This window comes from Rhea americana, unplaced genomic scaffold, assembly GCF_003343005.1.
Source record: "Rhea americana isolate MKP2758 unplaced genomic scaffold, rheAme1 scaffold_402, whole genome shotgun sequence".
NCBI classification, from domain to species: Eukaryota; Metazoa; Chordata; class Aves; order Rheiformes; family Rheidae; genus Rhea; species Rhea americana.
In genome coordinates this window covers 281171-300390 of record NW_028186538.1, presented here as the reverse complement: position 1 = coordinate 300390, position 19220 = coordinate 281171, and the positions used below count along the sequence as shown (strand labels likewise).

Genomic DNA, 19220 nt, shown 5'->3' with positions numbered 1-19220 from the left:
CCCCGCCGTCCGCCCGCAGCCGCGCCGCCCCACACGTGGCCGCGCACCGAGCTGGCGGCGGCTGCGACGCGTGGCAGCGGGGCGGGCTGCCGGCGACCAGCCAATCGGCGAGCGGTAGGGCGGGGCAGAGCCCGGCGCTCCGCCACTCAGGGAAGAGGGGCGGGGCCCCCGAATCAACCCTCGTCACCTATTGGGGGCAACCTATGTTTGGTGTTGCATCATTCGCTGCCTACGGAAGCCGCCCGAGGTCAGCCCCCTCTAGGCAACCCTCGCTCCACTAGGCGGCGCTCGTTCCCCGCGCGCCCGGCGGCGGCGCCCGCGGTGCCTGCCGGGAGCTGTAGTCCGGCGCGCTCCGTTCTGGAAGGTTCGACGGCGCCGCGGGCGGACGGCGGCTGCGAAGGCGGCTGCGCCCCGCGCTTTGCGCTTGGCCGGAGGCCCGGCGGCCTCCCGGGGGAGGGTCGCGCTGCGTCCGGCCCTGCGAGCCTCGGGCAGCAGCTGAGCGCAGCCTGTGCACCCCGTGCCTCACCACTGCGGGACACATCGCACGTCCCCCCGCATGGGTGCTGCTGTTTAACCTTAGTTAGCTCCTTGCAGACTTCCTTGTATGCATGGGTTCAGCTTGCTCGGGGTATCCTCTCAGGGGCAAAGCAACCCGAGGTGGAGTAAATAACAGCCTTGCCTTGGAAGCGGCTGTGGAGAGCATGCAGAAATCAGCACACCRAGTTTTAAGCATCGCAATGGCGTTGCCAAGGCAGGCTGGGCCCAAGGGACAGCACCAGCATCGCCGCAGCCACAGGGCTCATTCCGCTCCCTGCAGTCTTTCTCGTGGTGTGGTTGCATTGCCTGGTGCACTTGGGCTAAGGAGGAAACACAGAGGGATGCAGCAGGTGTCTGCAAGTGTTCTTACCTTCTGGCACCTAGTTCTGTTTTCTGTTGGTTTAATAGATATTTTGCATAGAGAAATAAGTTTGTAGCATCAGCTTTACTGGTGCCAGTGGCTGCCTGCCAATAGCCTTAGCACAGCCAGTGCGACCCTTTGGATGTAGGACCAGAGATAAGGTGGTCCTGGGGCTGCCTCCTGGCAGGTCCAGGGTCATTGCTGGGAAGAACTGATTCCAGGGGGGCTTTTTCCAGCTGCTGATTCCAGACATTCCACAGATGTTTCTACCTCCTTTTGTCTGATTCAGCTCTGGAATTTTGTTACTGCTGAGTTTTTTTCTCCAGGAGGAATGTGTGTGGTATATTTCAGGAATGACTGAATTTTTTACACAGCGGTGAGGATTTAATGGGCACAACAGGTGTGAGGAAAGGACTCTCTTAATCTCCATTTTTCTTCTCCCCCTCCCTTTTTTCTGGTTGTTTTCAGTATTTATTTTTCAGTGTTCTTTTGTCCTGTTGTTGCCCTTTTCTCCTTCCTTCYGTCTTTGTCCAGCCTTACTGTTGGAGGTGGGTGGCCAGGAAACAGGTTGATGAACTGGTTCTGCCTCTCTGAGAAAGAGGGAGACCTCTGTTTTCCTGCCCATACAGATTCTTGTTTTGATGGAGAATGACTCATGCAATCTTTGATTCTGGAATGATGGTTTTCTCACTTTCTTGGAATTACCTGTAGATTCCTGAATGAAGAAATTTTCCTATGTTTGAACCAAGATGGAAATTTTATAATCCAGTAAACAGAAAAGTTATATTAGCAGGTTTAACAGATAGCTGCAACAAGTGTCCCAGCTGTCATAAAGGAGAAATAGAAATGTATGATCTTGCTGGGGCTCTCAGACTGAAGATGTGTTCAGCCCCATCTGTGGCAGGAGCCGTAATGCATGCTTTGGAGAAGTGCACCCCTGTTGTTGTGGGTTGACTCAGAGGAAAGCTGCACAGTAACAGACTCTAAGGACACCAAAACACTTTGAAATATGTAACCAGACAATGTTTTTTCTCCTTAATGTAATCTTACCACACTGTTTTTTTYCCCCTTCTTTGGCTTTTCTCGTGCTCTTTTATTGACAGAAATAAATGTCTTTCTCCTGAGGATGAATGTTCCAAAACATTGTCTTTGTGGGATACTGAATCCCAGAGTTCTTCAAAAAGGAAGGGGGAAAAAAGATTTTTTTTCTTTTTTTTTTTTTTTTTTTAATTTCTGGTTGGGCTCCAGTGGGACCTTTATAGGTTCACTGCAAGTACAAACCCATAGTTCTGAGTGAATTGAGGTACATTCCTTCATTTAGGTACATACATTAGTGTATCAAAAAAGTTGAGAATGATTTGTCTGTTTTGAGGCAAAAAAATTACTTGATCATGATTTATTACTTAAAGGGAAAGAGGAGCTCTGTAAATAAAGAGCTTTTTAAGTCAACTGGATTGGTTTAAGTCAACAGGATTGGTTCTTAAAATTGTGTTAGCAGATATCTGATGTTCTCTGCCCTAGATTGGGTAATCTCATAGTTTCCAATGGTTAGAGAATATTTTAACCACTCAAGCATGAGGTTTAKTTTTTTTTTTCCCCAAAAAAAGAATGGATTGTTATCCACACAATCTTCCTTTGCCATTTTGACCATGCTAACATTTTTTGCTCAGTCTTTGGCTGGCAGATGAGAAAGCTAAATCTGAACACGCTGTTCTTGGCAATGATTTTTCTTTCCACTCCTCCAGTCAGTGGTATCATGATTTCCATGTTAATTTCTGTTTCCTTGTTATTCTTAAGGCACTGAATTTTACCATGATAGACCCAACAGAAAAAGTAACTGTGAGACAGTCTTTGTGTCCTTAGTATTGTATAATTTGCGTTAACAGGTGCAGATTTTATCATACTCCTGCTAATTACTCCTGTTCCTTGCAAAATCATCACAACAGAAAGCAAGCAAATACACAGCTAGAAAGAGCGTTAACCATCTGAGGAGCTTTGCAACCAGCTTTACTGCACACAAGATTCAGCAGTGTCACCTCTGGTGACAAGCAGCCCCTTCCTGCTGGGCACCTGTCACTGACATCCCTCTCCCTAGTCTCTATCAGCCCCTGAATAGCTACTCTGGAGCCCCAGGAAGATGCTTTCTTAAAGCAGTACTCCTTTTTTAGATTTTAATTTTATAAAACAAACCATGACAATTCACAGTCACCTATTTTATTTTTAACACTCAACAAAAATAAGTAATTTCAAAGTGTTACACAGTTTAATTTATCTAGGTTGACAAGTTTTWAAAAAAAGGATAAATCATAAACGTTCAAGATTTCTTTAGTGTGCAGCGACTTTATTGTACAATGCCTACTCTAATACAAATTAATTTCTCTTCCAAACTTAAAACTTCTTATTTATACAGTCCATTAATATGTTTGGGCTTGAGGGTGCAAGAAGAAAAAGCTCTCTAGGGCCCTGTTTTACACCTACACCAAATAATCTTGGTCTTGACCTAGAACGAGCTGGCCAGCCTCTTGCTGGACCATTATCTTCTGAATTTCCTGCCCTTAATGGGAACTTGTGGACAAGAAAAATCTCTTGGAAGGGTRTTTTGTGCATTCCTTTTACTATAGATAGTGATTCTTGCCCTGTCTCATGGGCTAATAATTTGAATCTTTAAAGGCTGCTTCTAACCCAAAGAGCAGCAGAATTATCCAAAGCCATCTGTCCCAACATACTTTTCCGCTGTTTTTCAAACCCCACAGAAAGCCCTGATGAGAGATACGTTTTCTTGCTTTTTCCTGAGCGACTCTGCTACCAAGAATGGTAGTCAGAGCTCTTGGCTATACACTTTTTTAGGGCTGCATTCAGGCTTCATAAAATGAAAAAATAAATTGAACTGTGCTTTCTGGCAGAAAGCAGAAGGACTATGTGCTAAAATAGTAGCTCTGTAGAGGATAAGATAAATGTATACAAATCTCTAGAGATGCAATAAGTCTGCCATTCAGCCTTATTTTTAAATAGTTAAGAGGGAAGTCTTGCTTCTGACAGTCAGCTACTTCTAGACTTTAATTAAACCTATCCAGTCTGCATACTTTCTGCACAAGTACTCAGACTGCTTTGGTTTCTTGCTGGATCAGAAATGAAGAACAGTTTTTCATATTAAGCTTGAAATCTGAGCCATGCTATGTAGGACTTCAAAGTCATTTTGTCAGGGATGGGTCAGAGAAATGCAGCTGTTTGGTGACGCAAAATGTCAGGAATACTAAAACCTGATCTAGTCTGAGGCGGTACTTTCAATTGGTTACCATTATATGCAAGTTTTTTCCCCAGCAATTTTGGTCTTTTATGCAGAGCCGTGAGATCAATTCATCTTTGCATCCCCTTCCCTCCTCTGTTCCTCCCACTCCCCAAACTCATATTCACTTCAGACTTCCAGGGGGGGGAGGGGGGAGAATCTTGACATCAGTATAAGGAAACGGTAGGGTATGAACTGAGAAAGAGCACATGCCAAGCTACCTTCAGGTCCTGCTTGTGTGAAGATGTTAAATGACATGGTTATTTTGCAGCTTAGTTCCATTCTGCGGCCTGTAGCTTGGCAGTAGAACCCCAGTTTCGCAAAGCTTCATTTCTGTAATGACTCAGTGTTTGCTGAAAGAGAATGTCCCATACTTCCCACCAAGGTACACGCTTAAGGATTTTCTTTCTCTGTGCTAAGCAACAAAGGAGAAAGAGAGGGAGGGCGAAGACTGTTAATCTTCAAAATAGTAATATGGCTGTGATGTTCTTCTCAGAAACATCCTGACTAGGGTTTCCCACACTTGCAAGCATTTCGTATCTCACCACATAGTACAAACTAACCCAAACTGTGAAGGATCATTTTTCATCCCTAGAACTGGTGTTCCTTGATGCAGCTTTTAGTTTTCCCACTTCCTGGGCAATCACTTGATTATAGTTCAGTGTTGGTAACAGTTTCAAAATCTTTCATGCCTTTCCTTAATATTTGGTTCAGGAATCCAGTAGCCTACAGACCCAATACTGCAGCAAGCCTGTCTGTCTTCTGGAGATGAAAGGCTGTTTCACACATTTTGAACTGCATAATTTCTTTGCTTGGTACCAGGTGGCTGAAGCAGATGTTGAATGACTGGGGAGGTGGGTTATTTTTCCAGGATTGCCTGCAGCTTCCCCACACTACAAGTTGTTCATTTGTTGGTCCAGTCTTAACCTTTGAGTTTGGTTCATGTTTCTTATTGTGTGCCTGGTCAACAGCCCCCTCCACCGCAGCCCAGCTCTTGCTGCATCCCTAGTTGCATTTGTTCACAGAGCTTGGGTGGCTTTGCGGAAGCAGACCTGGGCTTATAGGTGGGAGACAAAGCGGATGCGCTGCGAGTAGGCCAGGTCCACGACATAGAGCAGCAGGTTCACATAGGTGAAGATGGCAATCACCAGCTGGCTATCCCAGGGGCACCTGCCCTTGGCACAGAGCGCGGGGCGCTGCGGGGAGCCGTACTTGCTGTCGAAACAGAACACTGGCCAGATGACCGCCGCGCTCACGTACAGCAGGACGGCCACGAAGGTGTAAACCACCACAGAGCGCTCAAAGGGAAACCACAGCGTGGCTGTCTTACCCGTAACGCTGAAGGCCACCACCACCACTGTCATCACAAAGCAAAAGCTGAAGACAGCTACGCACCACTGTGTCGCCACGTACTTGCTGTACTGGCTGTCATTCACCAGTGCCCCAAAGATGATGCATGCCACAAAAGCCTGCACAATTTTCAGGAGGCCAGAGACTGTGGCCATGTAGCTGGTGACTTGTCCTGGCTTTGCCCTGGTTAAGAACACTTCCACGGCGTACGCAACGAACAGGAGGCCTGCAAAGACGCTGGCTGCTATGCGAAAATCTCTCACCTCACAGCTGATCGGATAACAACTGAGCTGGACAAAATAGAGTGGGTAGATCACCGCAGCCGTGACAGACATGAGTGTGGCCAGCATGGCAAAAGCAGCAGTGAAGTTTCCCCACGAAATGCGCAGGCAGCTGTGCAGTTGCGTAAACTCGCAGGTTATGATAAAGACAGTGATGGCAAAACAGAAGGTCCAGACAAACATGCAGAAAGTGCCGTAGGCTGCACTGAATCCCCCTTGGTGGGCTACCAGGCTGAATGTGGTGCATCCAAATGTCATCTGCAGTAAACGAGCTATTCCCACCGGGGACGTCACTGCGGCTGGGTTCAGATATGGTCCTCCCGTGCTCTCCATCATCTTTCCAGTTCAGCAGACGCTGCACTTGCAACCCTCAAAACTTCCTTTCAGGCTTTTGCTTCTTTGTCCTGAGTCACACCTGATACCAATTGGATAGAGCAGCAGCTTTAATCCACACTCGTCTCTGCCGGTATCACTAGGTGCTGCGTGTGACGCTGAGCATGCGTTTCTGGCAGCCTCTCGGCACAGGCTCGCCTGCTGCAGGGAGGTTACTGACTGGCTCTGCCTGCTGGCTGCATTCTCAGGGCACCATGACCAGCTCACTCTGCCTGCAGAGGTCTGAAAAATCGCCCCTTCCTCCGTCCTTTCACTCTCTCCTTTCCCACATGGTGGCTAAAAGGGGAAGCTTCTGCCTGGGGGCCAACATTTATTCCATTTTAGCTCTGCAGCTGTAGCTCTCCACTCTGACGTTTGCAGGAACCTAGGCATATAAATAGGCATTATATTAATAGTGCTGGAATGGAATGAGTCCTGCCCCCCACAACTCCCCAGCACTGGTGTTAGTTACACCGAACCAGCCAGCTCCGTCAGCTTGGGGTTATCAATATTGTTATTCTGCTACAAACACTCAGGTTGAGCGCTGCTGTTCTCCAGGCGGCTGACACATATTGCAGAGGCTCCTTGTGGAAGCAGGCTGTGATCCAGCCGTGCTGCAGAAATAGGAGCTCAGTCCTGCAGGGCCTGTGGCCCTGAGCTGCTGTACAAGCCTGGAAGCATCACAGACACTTAGAAAGGATTTATACCAGAGGCCACACCAGGAACTGACTCACTTTACTCCATTTGATTGGGAGCAGTAGTATATTTACCTGCTGTGAAAGGCCATGCTGTGCTTTGGGCATTAGCRAGAGCATGTGACTGTGAAGATTGAGAACTACTTCTCACTCCATCTCCTTACACTCCTCCCTGTCTCTGTTTTGCTTATATATGAACAAGTTAATCTTGTATCTTTAAATGCCAGAAATAAATAGAATTGCCCACAAAGAATTGCTTTGATATTCTTAGCTCTGCTTTGGAATATAGATTTCAATGTGTAAGGTCAAACCCTTGTTGCTCAGTAAATCAAAGCTTTCACAGATAGTTATTTTCAGCCTAAATTTTTCCTGAACAAGGTCTCTACTCAAAAGTCTCTTAATTTTAATTTGAAGAAACCCGAATACAATTTCTGCTGTAGTTTCAGATTCAGAAAAATTAAAAATGCAACTCATAAAAAAAAAAAAAAAATTCCTCACCTACCTCTTTAGTCATTTCTCTTTTTTTTGTTCTTAAAGCAAAGCACAAATGCACATTGCTAACTTCCCACCTGCAGACAGGCTCGCCCAATGCTGGTCCTGGTACGAGGAACTGGGGGTCATCCCAGGAGCTCCTCACAGGTGCAGGCACTCAGCCTAACCAATAGCCAGATCTACCCCAGCCCTGACCAATAAAAATGTCCTGAATGGCTCAAAATAGCCATAAGCTGTGCTGATAAAGTCTGCAACTTCCCAAAGCAGGAACTACAGGAGTCCCTAGATTTATGTGGGAATTACATCAAGTTCATGCTTAGTAACAATATTAATTGCTCAATATTATTGTTTTTATAYTCATATGTTAATAGGACAAATATGAGACCCAGCAATGGACTACCACATGCTGTGTTCCCAGTGAGCATGCTGCTACCCTGAACCCTTGCCCTTTCTTACTCTCTGTGATGGTAATTCTTCAGTTTTAGCAGAAATTCTCATTCTCCAGACTTCACTTACAATGTGTGTAACTGTCCATATTGTAGCATGTCCCATCAAATGGAGAGCCTATGCTGGAAGGCAGAGGAAACCTGCTGTTGGGCTCTTAACCAGCCTCTCTGGGCAGCCTGGTGTGCTGTCCCTGTGCAGTCTCAGCACACCATCAGTGATGCTCTGTTGCACCTACACACAGCTGAACTTACACTCATCGCTTTTCTCTTTAAGCCCTAGCAGAAGCTCCCCTCTCTTCCCCCCCCCATACTATAACATTCAGCTGCAGCTGTCCCACACTAGCTGTGTGGGCCCAGYGAGAACCATTTATTCAAATCTTTATTATACAATCATCAAGCAAGTGACTGTACTGAACCCCACAGTCACAGGAAAAGCACACTTTTCACTTTATAGCACACTGTGTCACTGCTTGTGCTGCAGGTCGCTGCATCACCTCCCCATCTGCCAAGGGGAACCATCCGGACTCATCATTTGTCTTGGAAAGGCAGTTGCAAGTGCAGAGCAAGGGGATGTGCAGGCCATGCACACCCAAAGAGAGCTGCTCGCCAGGCCCAGTGCCACACGCTGGTGACTGTGGGCCCTGTCAGGTGCATGTGCACTGTGACCGCAGTCAGTCGCTGAAGCCAGTCCTTGGAGTTGGCCTGGTCCTGCTGCCTGGCTTCCAGTGGCTTCCAGTGGCTTCCACTTCCTGCGAGAACTGGTGCTGCGTGGGAGAGGCCTCAGCTCCGTGAGACAGTGCCGGCAGAGGGCAACTGTCATGCTGCAAGCAGCACTGAGAGGTGCTGCACCGTATAGACTGCTGTCTTCTGCAGGAATATTTGGGTTCGAATGAGCAGGTCTCTGCCCCCTGTGCCGCCCCAGTGCCTCCATATGCTGCCAGCAGTCTGATTTCCCAGCATCACATGAATGCATTCCAAAAGCACTTGAATTTTCTTTTTGCTTTAAAAATTTTAAGCAAATATCTGATAGAAGGTCCTGCATTAGAAGCCCACAGCTTCTTGCTCCCTGCCACATCAGCTTGTTGCACTGGTCCTTTGTGAGTTTTTTGTACTGGATGGGCAATAGTGCTGCCTGTACAAATGCAGGTTTGCGCTGAAAAGAGCTCCAGCACCACAGACCTCTGCTGGTGAATGAAGTGGCAGCTTTGCAATTAAAATGCTTGCTGAGATGCACACCTACCTGTACATCAGGCCAGTGGCTCCAAAATGAGAAGTCAGCACACCTTACAAAGTGAGACATTGGTTGACACAGAGAAGACCATAACCCCACCAAACTGTCCAGATGTTTAGCCTGGGCTCCACACTGGAGCTGTACTGCCATGCAGAAGGCGCTGCAAGGGCCAGCACTGGGCTCAGGCTCAATCCACTGCTCCCTGGCTGCAGTAGGGCTGCAAAACTGGGGCAGCAGCGGCAGTGCTGGCCTAGCACTGCTGCTGCCCTCTTGCAGCATTTCCATAGTGACGATGCTGCCTCCCCATCACAGGCCCAAGGAATGGGGTGCCTTGCCCCACAGCAGCTGGGCTGTGCCTCACCTCGCACCAGTGCAGCACGACTCCTTGCAGCTGCTCTGCTCCTGGAACACTTGCAGGTGTAACTGCTTGCGCACCACTCTATCACAGCTGGGCTTTATGCACACTGCCATCTGGGGTCTGCTGTCCTCCTCCACAAGGACTAAAAAGGGGGTTGCTGCTCATCCAGGTAAGAGTTAGTTTCTGTTAACAGGCCCCTGTGTTTTAGCAGTAATTCTTGCAGTGAGCAGAGGTATGGACTCTACCCTCCAGGTCGCAACTGCAACCGCTGACGTGCCAGATGCCGGTGTCTGGAACTGTGGCCATGTTGTGCAGAAACAGACATTCTACTATCAACTTTTGACTTCTTAGTTGCATTTTAATTTGGGCTCAATCACATTATGTTTTTAGAAGCAAATTTTCAATGATGGCAGTTTATGAGGGAAAGGGCATCATCTAGTCATAAGATCTGAGAGTTCCCCTCATGGTGCCCAGTACTTTCAATCTTACTTTTTTTTGCCATTGTTTTCCATGTAACAAATATCACAGCGGATGAACTTAGAAGTGCTGGATTTACAAAGGCTTGGGAAATTTGTATTTATTGCACAAGTACAATAAGAAATACAGAACTGGAAATTACCTCCTGGGTTACAGATTGCAGTTTCCAGTTACTACTTGCAACCACCTTATATAATCTAATAAATTTATCAGCGTCACCCCTTAAAAACATCTCTGAGAGCCTTGCTCCCTGCTATACCTTTTGCAGAGCCACACTAAGCTAAAAGTGTGATTCCTGATTTCTAGGAATTTTTTTTCTGTGTTTGCAAGAGAAACAGGATGTCTCGTATCCCCTCTCAACATTCTTCATCTGCTCTAAGATGAATTAACCTTTTAGAAATACAGGTAATCACCTCTGTATATACTGTTCCAAACTTCTACAGTGGCATTTATACTTTCCTGTGCCCTGTTGAAATACATGACTGGACACAGAGTGGAGCACTTGTCATAGCTACAGATGCATGATATTGTGTATAGTCACCCCGTGAGCAACTGGTATGGACAGTAGTTTCCCTTTATGCTTCCCGCTGAAAAACTCTTTAGAGAACAGCAGGAATTCTGGCTACTAGTCAGGTACCAGCACTTTGCACTGATTCACTCCATTTGACCCCAGCCCTCAAAGGAATCCAATTTTCCTGTATGCTTTTCCAAACTGTCTTGGTACTGAGGAAGCCTCTCAGTTTTGTGGCATGAAAAATGTAATTAGAACAGTGTTACTTTTATACCAAGCTCATTAAAATACAAAGAATATTAGTAGTCCCTAGATTAATCAGAGGGGAACTTCTGCATCTCAGTTCTGCTTGCAGCATTATTCATTTTCTCTTTAGCTACTTTTTATCTTAAATTGGTACTAAACCTCACCTTGCACAGCTGAAATGCTATTTTCCTGTGTGGTACTGCCTACCTAACTATTGATTGTTCAAGCCCATCAGAAGTAACTGTATAGTATGGGTTTTGTTTTCATTCATTTATGACGAACTCTTACAAATAATACCATTTTAACATGGCAAGACCTCTTTTGGAAGTGATTTGTGTTTCAGCTGCCTACGTGTTGTTTAGCTATTTACACAAATGTAGGTAAATACAAAGCAGGTGTTAAGAACTTCTGCAGAATGGATATAAATTACTGCTACTTGTATGGGTTTGACTATACCAGCCGCAGTGCGTTACTGTGTAAAGCTTTTAGTGCAACTGTCTTTGTGCTTTCCTCACCCAAAGCAATGGTCTCTCACTCTCTCCAGCATCAGCCACCCATTCCTGTTTCCTCTCCTGTTCTCCTCCCATTAAAAACAAAGGGGATTCTGTATGTTCCTTGAGGTGATTGTGTTTGCAAATGTTTACAAGACTAGAAATATGTCGGTTCTTGTCTTGTGTTTGCTATTTTATGTTCCAAATGTTTCCCATTTTAAGATGGCCCAGACAATCTGATCAAACCAAACACTTATCTCATTAGAATAATGGCCTTTGCTGTAAAAATAGATGCCTCTCTGCATCTTAGAATGTAATGCACCAGAATACCTGATAAATCATGATCCTCAAGCTGGAGGTGCTTGGCGGATGAGAATCTCTGTACTTAGACCTCACACTACAACCTTTTCATTAGAGAAACAATGAAAAAACAAACTGCAAGGGGAACAGAGAAGTCTGATTTTTATAAAATGTCCGTACCACCATCAGCCCTTTCCCAGACACAAGTGATCATAAGGAAAACCCATCCAAATGAGCAGCACATACAACTTTACAAAGACATATGAACAGTTCTCTGACTAGCCCTTATAAATAGCATTTTACATATTAAAATAAATATGTCCATATTGCCAAAGTAGCAAGAGGTTTCTTCGTTATTTAAAAAAAAATATGTTACAAAACAATATCATTTATTTTATATTTCTTGCTTATTTAAAAAAGTAATAAAAAGTCATTTTATAAAATAATACAAAAGTAAATTGAGTACAAGAGTGTCCACCCCTAGCACATGTCCTTGGTTTGTACATTATGACACATCATGAGACACTGACCTCCAGGAAGTCATGTAATTTCTTCACTTCTAGTTGGTCAAAAGAAATCCAGTGCTTGCTTTTTTCACCACTTGTATCAAGTCTATGATGTAAAAAAATCACGGCAAGGAAAGAAGTCCTAGATCTGGGGAAGGTTCCACTGCTGCTATTTATGGTTTGGCTACTTCCTGCATCAGATTGCCTTGTGTAACACAGAAAGAGGATGTGAATGCCCAAAACAGCCCTAGTGTGTGGAGGTAATGAGTTCCAGTCAAATAGCCAAAGCAAGAAACTGCTCTTTTCTTGACACGTCCTAAGTGTGCAAGATTTTGGGAGCATGTGGGCACATATGGGTTTGAGCCTGAATGGGTATGGGTATGCACCTGCCTGTATGAGTATGAGGAAGAAGAGCAAAGAGTCTGGAAGAAGGGCTTAGAGTCTCCTCTGCCTGATCTAATCTCTCTGCCCCTCAGAAGATCCCTTCTTAGTTACCACTGCTGAGCATTCCCAGAAGTTTACTGGGCTCCAGGCCCTGCTGCTGTGCCATCTTCTGAACATCAAAACCCATGTGCATGAGGAACTGGATCACATTCATCTCCTGCCCTGTGAACTGGTCCCTGATGGTTGGGCATGAGGGGTTGCAGTGGGGCCACGGACAACTGTCAATCAGATGAATTGGGCAACCTTTTAGAGGGGTTTTCCCATTTTTGTTGCTCTCATGTAGGCTCCGATCCCAGCAGTGCAGGGCACGGGGTAATGAAGTCCCCTTCACCTGGATGTCTGTCCAGTGACTGAAAAGACAAACCATACAGATTGCATTAGAGGTCAGGTTGTCAGAATGGCCAGTTCCCCGGCGATTCCCCTGTTAACCTTTCATAGAATCTGCAAAAGCACTCACTTGCGTATAATGATCTCATGAGACAAGCAAGCAGGAGCAAAGCTAGCGCTAAAGGGAAAAAAAAACAACAACAACAAAAAAAAACACATGGATCAGGTCTTGGAAGGACAAAGTTACTCCTGTTAAATAAAACCTTCCTGACAAGCTAGAAAGTGGAAGTTTTGCTGCCCCTGGCAAGAGATTTAGAAACAGCAATGGCTGTGTTCCATCCTGCCTAACAGTGCACATGTGCAACAGGGACTCATGAATAGCTGCTCTTGCATGAAGCAAATAAGGCACATTAATAATTCCTCCTCTGCTGTCTCATCAACTATCTGGTTTACAGTCACTACCTTTCAACACACCCCATCAGGTTCATAGCTGTGCAATGAATGGCAAGGCTTCTCAGATCTCACTTTGGAGGTAGGAAATGAAAAACCGTGTTCTTCCGGATAGTAACAGTTTACTGAAAATTGTGAATCTGGAACTTATTTTGCACTTATTCAGAAATGAAAAGGGCAATATTCTTGATACAGACTAAATATGGTTACCAAATTTATGGTTTTTGCAGAGCTCCAAGAAGTGTTACTAGAATACTGGATAAAGGACTTCTCTTGGAAATAAAGACGCCAGCTTTTCTCAATGGAAGACTTACGTTACATCCTTCAAGGTGTTTCTCAGCTCCCTACCCAGGTTCTGGATGTAGAGCCACTGCCCCTCCTGAACAGGCTGGCCAGTTAGGTGTACATTATCTACAGTAAGCTGGGCCTCGTCAAAGAGCCATTGGACAATGAAGACGGGACCTAAAAAGACAAAAGAATTGGAAAAGAAATACCTGTAGCTAGTCACAAATACAGAGAAAACTCTAGAATCCATTTTAAAACTCTTTTCTCATACTTACACCGAAGAGTAGGGTATATCTTGTATCCAAAAAAGCAATTCCATTCCTCTCCTTCTTTAAACTGCAGTTTACAACGCTCAGGAACAATACCATTCCAATACCTACAAGACAAAGCAGTAATAGGATGAAGGTCATAATGCCATCTTAACAACTGTCCTTCCACATCCTAGCCTATTGCTATTCTGGTTATAATTCCAACTTATTAATAGCAGAATTTTTCCTCAGCTGTCATGTCCTATCAACACATTTTAGGGTATCTGCAATTAAACACATACTTTTGCATAGCTACAGTTCAAATAATTTTCTTTTCCAATAAAATAATCCAAGAAGCCCCTAACATAGGCAAGAAGTACTTTTTAAGTACCAAAATGCAGGAAAAACGAGAAGGAGGGCATCTCCTCCTCACTCTAATGTCTTACAAAAGGGTAGTTTAAAGTATCTGATTGTACCTTATTCCTCTCTTGATGGCTTCTGTTGGAGCRCACGTTATGGTATCTATACAGTCAGTTCTGCGATACTGTTTATTATCCAGGAACCAGCCAGAGTCTGCCAAGCCTCGAACCTGAATCCCGTGATAACCCATTTCCTCTAGCTGCTCTGCCACTCGATCCACATTCAGGAGCACTCCTGTCCCTCCAGCRCTGCAACAGCAATGTTAATACTGCAGTCATGAAGCAGGCACAGCTATTACATGGCTGGCTAGAGTACAAGTCCTCTCACAGCAACAACACTCTAAGCAATTCCATCAGTCACAGGACAATACAGTCATTGGTCACCAAGTTATTTCCTTGCTTTGCAAAATACTGAGGAATAAAGCCAATGATGATCAGAAACAATCTGATAGCTCAGTAACCAAATCCTGCTCTTGTTCTTTCTTCTAGATGATGTAGTTGCAAGAATTTTGGGTGCTTAAAAATCGGAAGAATTGGAAGTGAGACCAATTCACCCTCTAACATCCTTATGTAACACATGCTGTATGTACCACAGCTTTGTGCAACATAACATGATTAAGAGCACCTATGTCAGGCAAGTCTGAACTTTTAATTCAAATATCTGGAATCTGCTCATAAGAGGCACGTGGTTCACAGTGCAGAACCACAGAAGCCAATATTCTTAATGCAGGGCAGAGTGAATATATCCCTGTCTCCAGCAAAACTTTTACTCTATTACTATTTTCTCTCAAATGTACTTGAACCAAAAGCTGAGGAACTATTTTTATATCATCCCCTGTTGTACCACCCATAGGAGGAAACTGAGAACAGATTCAGGGTTTGCTGTGTTATTTTTCAGGAATTTTTCAAGATTTGATGAGACCTTCCTCCTGAAGAGCTGCTTTCTACTGTGGAAGCCTGCTGTTCTCATCACAGGAAAWCTTGTAGATACCTACCTGCTTCCTGCTAGCAGCAACACTTTTGCAGTGCTAAGACCTTTTCCCACCAGCTCCTTTATAACCTCCTGAATGATCAGTGCTCCCATGAAGGCATATTCATCTGGAAGAGAGAGCTCAGTGTCAACAAGAAGCTGTTTGCTGTGCAGGCTAAGTCTTTGCTCCTCTCCACAAATGCTTAAGAACCTTTTGAAGGAATCACATGCCTAAAAATAGGCACATTTTCCCAACCTATATCAATCAGGTCTAATAAAACATATTCCCCCTAATACAAAAAATGCTTCCCTGAAGGAACCTGAATACAGAGGGATTGTTTGTAGTGAAAAAAAAAATCTACCCCCAATACACAGTAACACAAGCACACCTTCCTACAACCATGCTTATGAACTGATAAACTTAGAGAGGAAAATAACAGCGTACCAGAAAGGCTCTGGGACCCTTTCTATGAGGAATATTCATACCTTTCTATAAATTAGAACCTCAGTTCCAACTTATTGCATCCCTTTTTATTCCAGTCCATAAAGCCAACTCAACCATGCAATATTTCAAAACACTACATTTATATAGACTACTACTTCCTTTGCATCACAAAAAGCTGAAGTGTAACCATGTCACAGCAAAAATCATAAGAAGCTGTGAAATGAAAAGGCCCCTTACTATGACAAAAAGTATATTTTTGGCATCCATAAGTGGTCAATTTTTCCATTTAAGAGTTTAGTGGAAAGAGACATTGAGTAACAAAGTGGGTGGCTCTAGGGCCATAATTCAAAGACCTACTCAGAGAAAAGCACTGGACCTTCTAACTTTTTGGTGTCATGTCCCAAAGCATCTTAGGCCTATCTCTTTCATTCACATCAGTGCACGTCAGGAGTAGTTCCATTCCAGTCAAAGAAAACTCAACATGAACTAAGACCTGGTGATTCTCTAAATAGTACTGCATCTAAATACCAGTCCTGCTTAACTTGGGAAATGCAATGAAGTACATGAGGTAAAACAATTCATTTGCATGAAATTTAGCTTAAGCCAGAAGAGGACTCCTTTAAGCAGACTCTCAGAGACATGTTATTGTCAAAATGAGAGCTGATGTAAAACAAACACAAATTATGATGAACTACTCTTTTGTCTTCCAAGGCAATCTGCAGACAGCTTTAGCCCGACACATGATGGCTGTCTTCAAAGGCCAGATATCTTTCTGATAAAAACTTGAAACTAAGTTCACTTCACTTGCCTCTCAGATCAGCAAAGCCAAAGTCACATGAAACAAACCATGGCTCCTCAGCTACAACAATTAATTTGCTGTGTGTTGGATTCTGAAGATTCAGCTAAAAGGAATTCAGTGCCTCTAATCCTTGCATACTGCATCATTGTACATCTCTGCAAGCAGTGGCTCTGAACTATTTCAAAACAGGTTGGGCTAAAGAGATCAGGATGTTTTATCTGGAAGTTACTTGATATTCTTTCCTGTCCTTTAGCAAGAAAAAGCGCATTCTTCATTCACGTAATTTCACAGAAGTCTGGCCATATCCTTTAATGTGTGATGCCTGTGGCAGCAACAGCCCATCAGCAACACTCACTTTTCTCAGACTTGGAAGAGGCACCACTCCAAACATCACTTGAGCAATAAGGGATGAATCTGCAAAAGAAAAGTGTGTGAGAACTGATGTTCCTTTGACATCCAAAGAGGGGTGAGGACAGGGTCAAGTAACTGGAAGAAAAATAAACCCTGGCTGAGGGGAAAAGGAAAGAATTTCTTCTCCAGTTAGACACTTGCATACCTACCTGTGCAACAAGGTGACAATTATAACTCTCTTGGGATTTCTTCTGAACACTAGTAGTCTTAGTGAGTTAAAWCAACAAATAATGCATCTTATTGATTTAACTGAAGTACTAAGCTCAGTGGATAGWACAGAAGGTCTAGATTTTGCTCTTGGCTGTCCCATTGATATGATGGGTGGCTTGCCACAGGGCAACTCTCTGTGCTTCAGTTTTCCATGTGTGAAATGAAGAGACCTTGTCCATGCAGAGTAAGTGTTGAGCGCTACCACTGCAGGCTTATGCAAGAATACAGTTACCTTCACATTTTTGTCTCCAGCTTGTGGGATGCAAATTAACCTCCATGTCTGCTGCTATGCCCTGCTATACAGATACTTACATAAACTGGTATCTTTCCCATTTCTCTTCTCTGAACTGGAAGAGYTACTCTAAGTTCCTTTCAAATTGGCAAATGTAAGGCACACTATCAACTCACCACCCACAATAGTATTTCCCCTTGCAGACGTTAGTTATATCTATCTCTGTAGCATTCTTGCTTGCCTAAGAGGCAGGAGATGCTGTTTTAGTATAAAGCTATTCCACATATTTGTCTGTTCTTACACCATGTTTGCATTCCACCAGTGGGGATTTTCTTCTGGTTGTGATGACAGGATCCCAGTTCCTGCAGATGAACACACAGAAACAAGAAATGTACACCTGCCACTCTGAGGTTTTAAAGAAACTCTGTCAGCCTAATGCAGGAAAACCATTGGTAAGAAAGAGGAGGAGTGASGAACATTTCTAAGTTTGCCCTTTGATAGATGTGACTTTCAGAATTTAATTCATGCTACAGATGAAGGCTGTCAAGAAGACTGTGGTAGTATAAAAAGAAGCTGTGACACCTGTTGAGAGGTACACACTTCCCCAAACAGCAAATCCTAGCAGGTGAACTGTATTATATGAAATTACAGGATTTGTGTAAACGACAGAGGTCTTCATATACAGCAAGCTCTGAGCATAAGCAGTAAGAGATGAGAGGCTCCATATTTCTGTGTTGACTCAGGAGCCTTGTGGTCCAGAGTGTGGGTATCCATGGTATTAATTCCACCTTATACATTAAATTAAAAGAAGCTAAAAATACTTTTACATATATACCAAATGTATGCTTTCACACAGGCAGTCTCTGCTGTTGCTTAAGCAACATTACGCAGAAAGGGGATAACACAACTCCAGATAAGAGGCCCAGACAATTCATCTGATTTTTCTGTATGTCCATAGGGCCAGTCCTATTGTAGGCAAACAAAGGAATCCAGGGCATTGTGTAAGCAGGTATACGTGTCTTTACAAACAGTCCAAGAGGCCCAAGAACACTTCTCACAGGATTGAGAAGCACAGACTTTCTTTAAAGAAAACAAAAAGCAAAAACCCAACTCTGTAAAGCTCCCAAGAGGCTCTTCTGTATGTGCATACATTTAAAATAAAGAAAGTATATTGGCCATGGTTCAAAAAAGTATCATCCTCTTACTAGTCAAAACCACACATCCAAGCACATGAGTACATCTGTGCTTTTATGATCTTTCACGAGAGTGGAGAAACATATTTATTTGCACCTATCCAGGCAGGAACAACAGTCTGTCTGCACCTGGACTGAGCAGGAGCAGCTACAAGGCCATGAGCAGGTGCTCACAGGGACACCGACGACAGACGCCTCGGCAGAGCCCCGGCATGGTCATGCCCAGCGTGCAGAGCAGCAACTCACCGACTCTGGTTACCGGCCACTCCTTGGAGCTCATGAGCCGCCGCATGGTGTCGAAACGGGTGTCGCAGTTCTCCCGGTTGAAGCAGTACCACCCTCCTGGCGAGGAGAAGAGACCTGTAGACCACTGCCCCGCCGGAGGGGGCGGCCAGGGCCTGGCGGCGGGGACGGCGCCCGGGACACACGGCTTGGCTCCGGCGGGGCGTGAGAGGCGACGCCGCTGGCGAGGCGACGCCGAGGGAAGGCGGCCAGCACACACACGCCGCTGCCTTTGAAGGGGAACCTTCCCCCTGCCCGGCCTCCCACCCACCGCGGGATGAAACGCTCGGACTGTGCTGAAATAAAGAAGCGCCTGAGGCTCACCCTCCAGGAACAGCAGCCACCGCCGGCTGCCCTTGGACTCCTTGAGGTAGTAGCTGAGGACAAACAAACAGGAGGCGGCGTGAGCAGGGAGCCGCGCCCGACCGCAGCGCTTTGATGTCGCGGGCCCCGCAAAATATTTGGTTAAAGCGCCGGGGCGGGGGTGGAACCGAGGCGGGCGGGCGCCGCCGCCGCCGCCCTCCCGAGCGCCTCAGGCCGCGCCGCGCGGGAGGCGCTCGCTGCA

General features: G+C 45.1%; 3 protein-coding genes across 3 annotated transcripts in view; all 3 read right to left on the bottom strand.

Moving 5' to 3' along the window:
- Nucleotides 1–4466, bottom strand: part of PYCR1 (pyrroline-5-carboxylate reductase 1) — a 10194-nt gene extending 5728 nt beyond the window's left edge. Inside the window, exon 1 of the mRNA XM_085314423.1 lies at nt 4406–4466. Coding sequence (XP_085170549.1) covers nt 4406–4466 — 61 coding nt within the window. The remainder of the gene's footprint in view (nt 1–4405) is intronic.
- Nucleotides 3168–6544, bottom strand: MYADML2 (myeloid associated differentiation marker like 2). The gene has a single exon (XM_085314394.1). The coding sequence runs from the start codon at nt 6149–6151 to the stop codon at nt 5243–5245; it is 909 nt and encodes a 302-aa protein (XP_085170520.1). The 5' UTR covers nt 6152–6544; the 3' UTR covers nt 3168–5242.
- Nucleotides 6545–11579: 5035 nt separating this feature from the next.
- On the bottom strand, nt 11580–19039 carry NOTUM (notum, palmitoleoyl-protein carboxylesterase). Its single transcript, XM_085314393.1, has 10 exons — nt 18980–19039; nt 18620–18715; nt 17482–17542; nt 16683–16741; nt 15109–15211; nt 14171–14362; nt 13722–13822; nt 13476–13623; nt 12842–12889; nt 11580–12734 (listed from the first exon to the last, which is right to left on the bottom strand). Exons 2-10 carry the CDS (start codon nt 18663–18665, stop codon nt 12428–12430), a joined length of 1065 nt encoding a protein of 354 aa, XP_085170519.1. The 5' UTR covers nt 18666–18715; nt 18980–19039; the 3' UTR covers nt 11580–12427.
- Nucleotides 19040–19220: the final 181 nt, after the last annotated feature.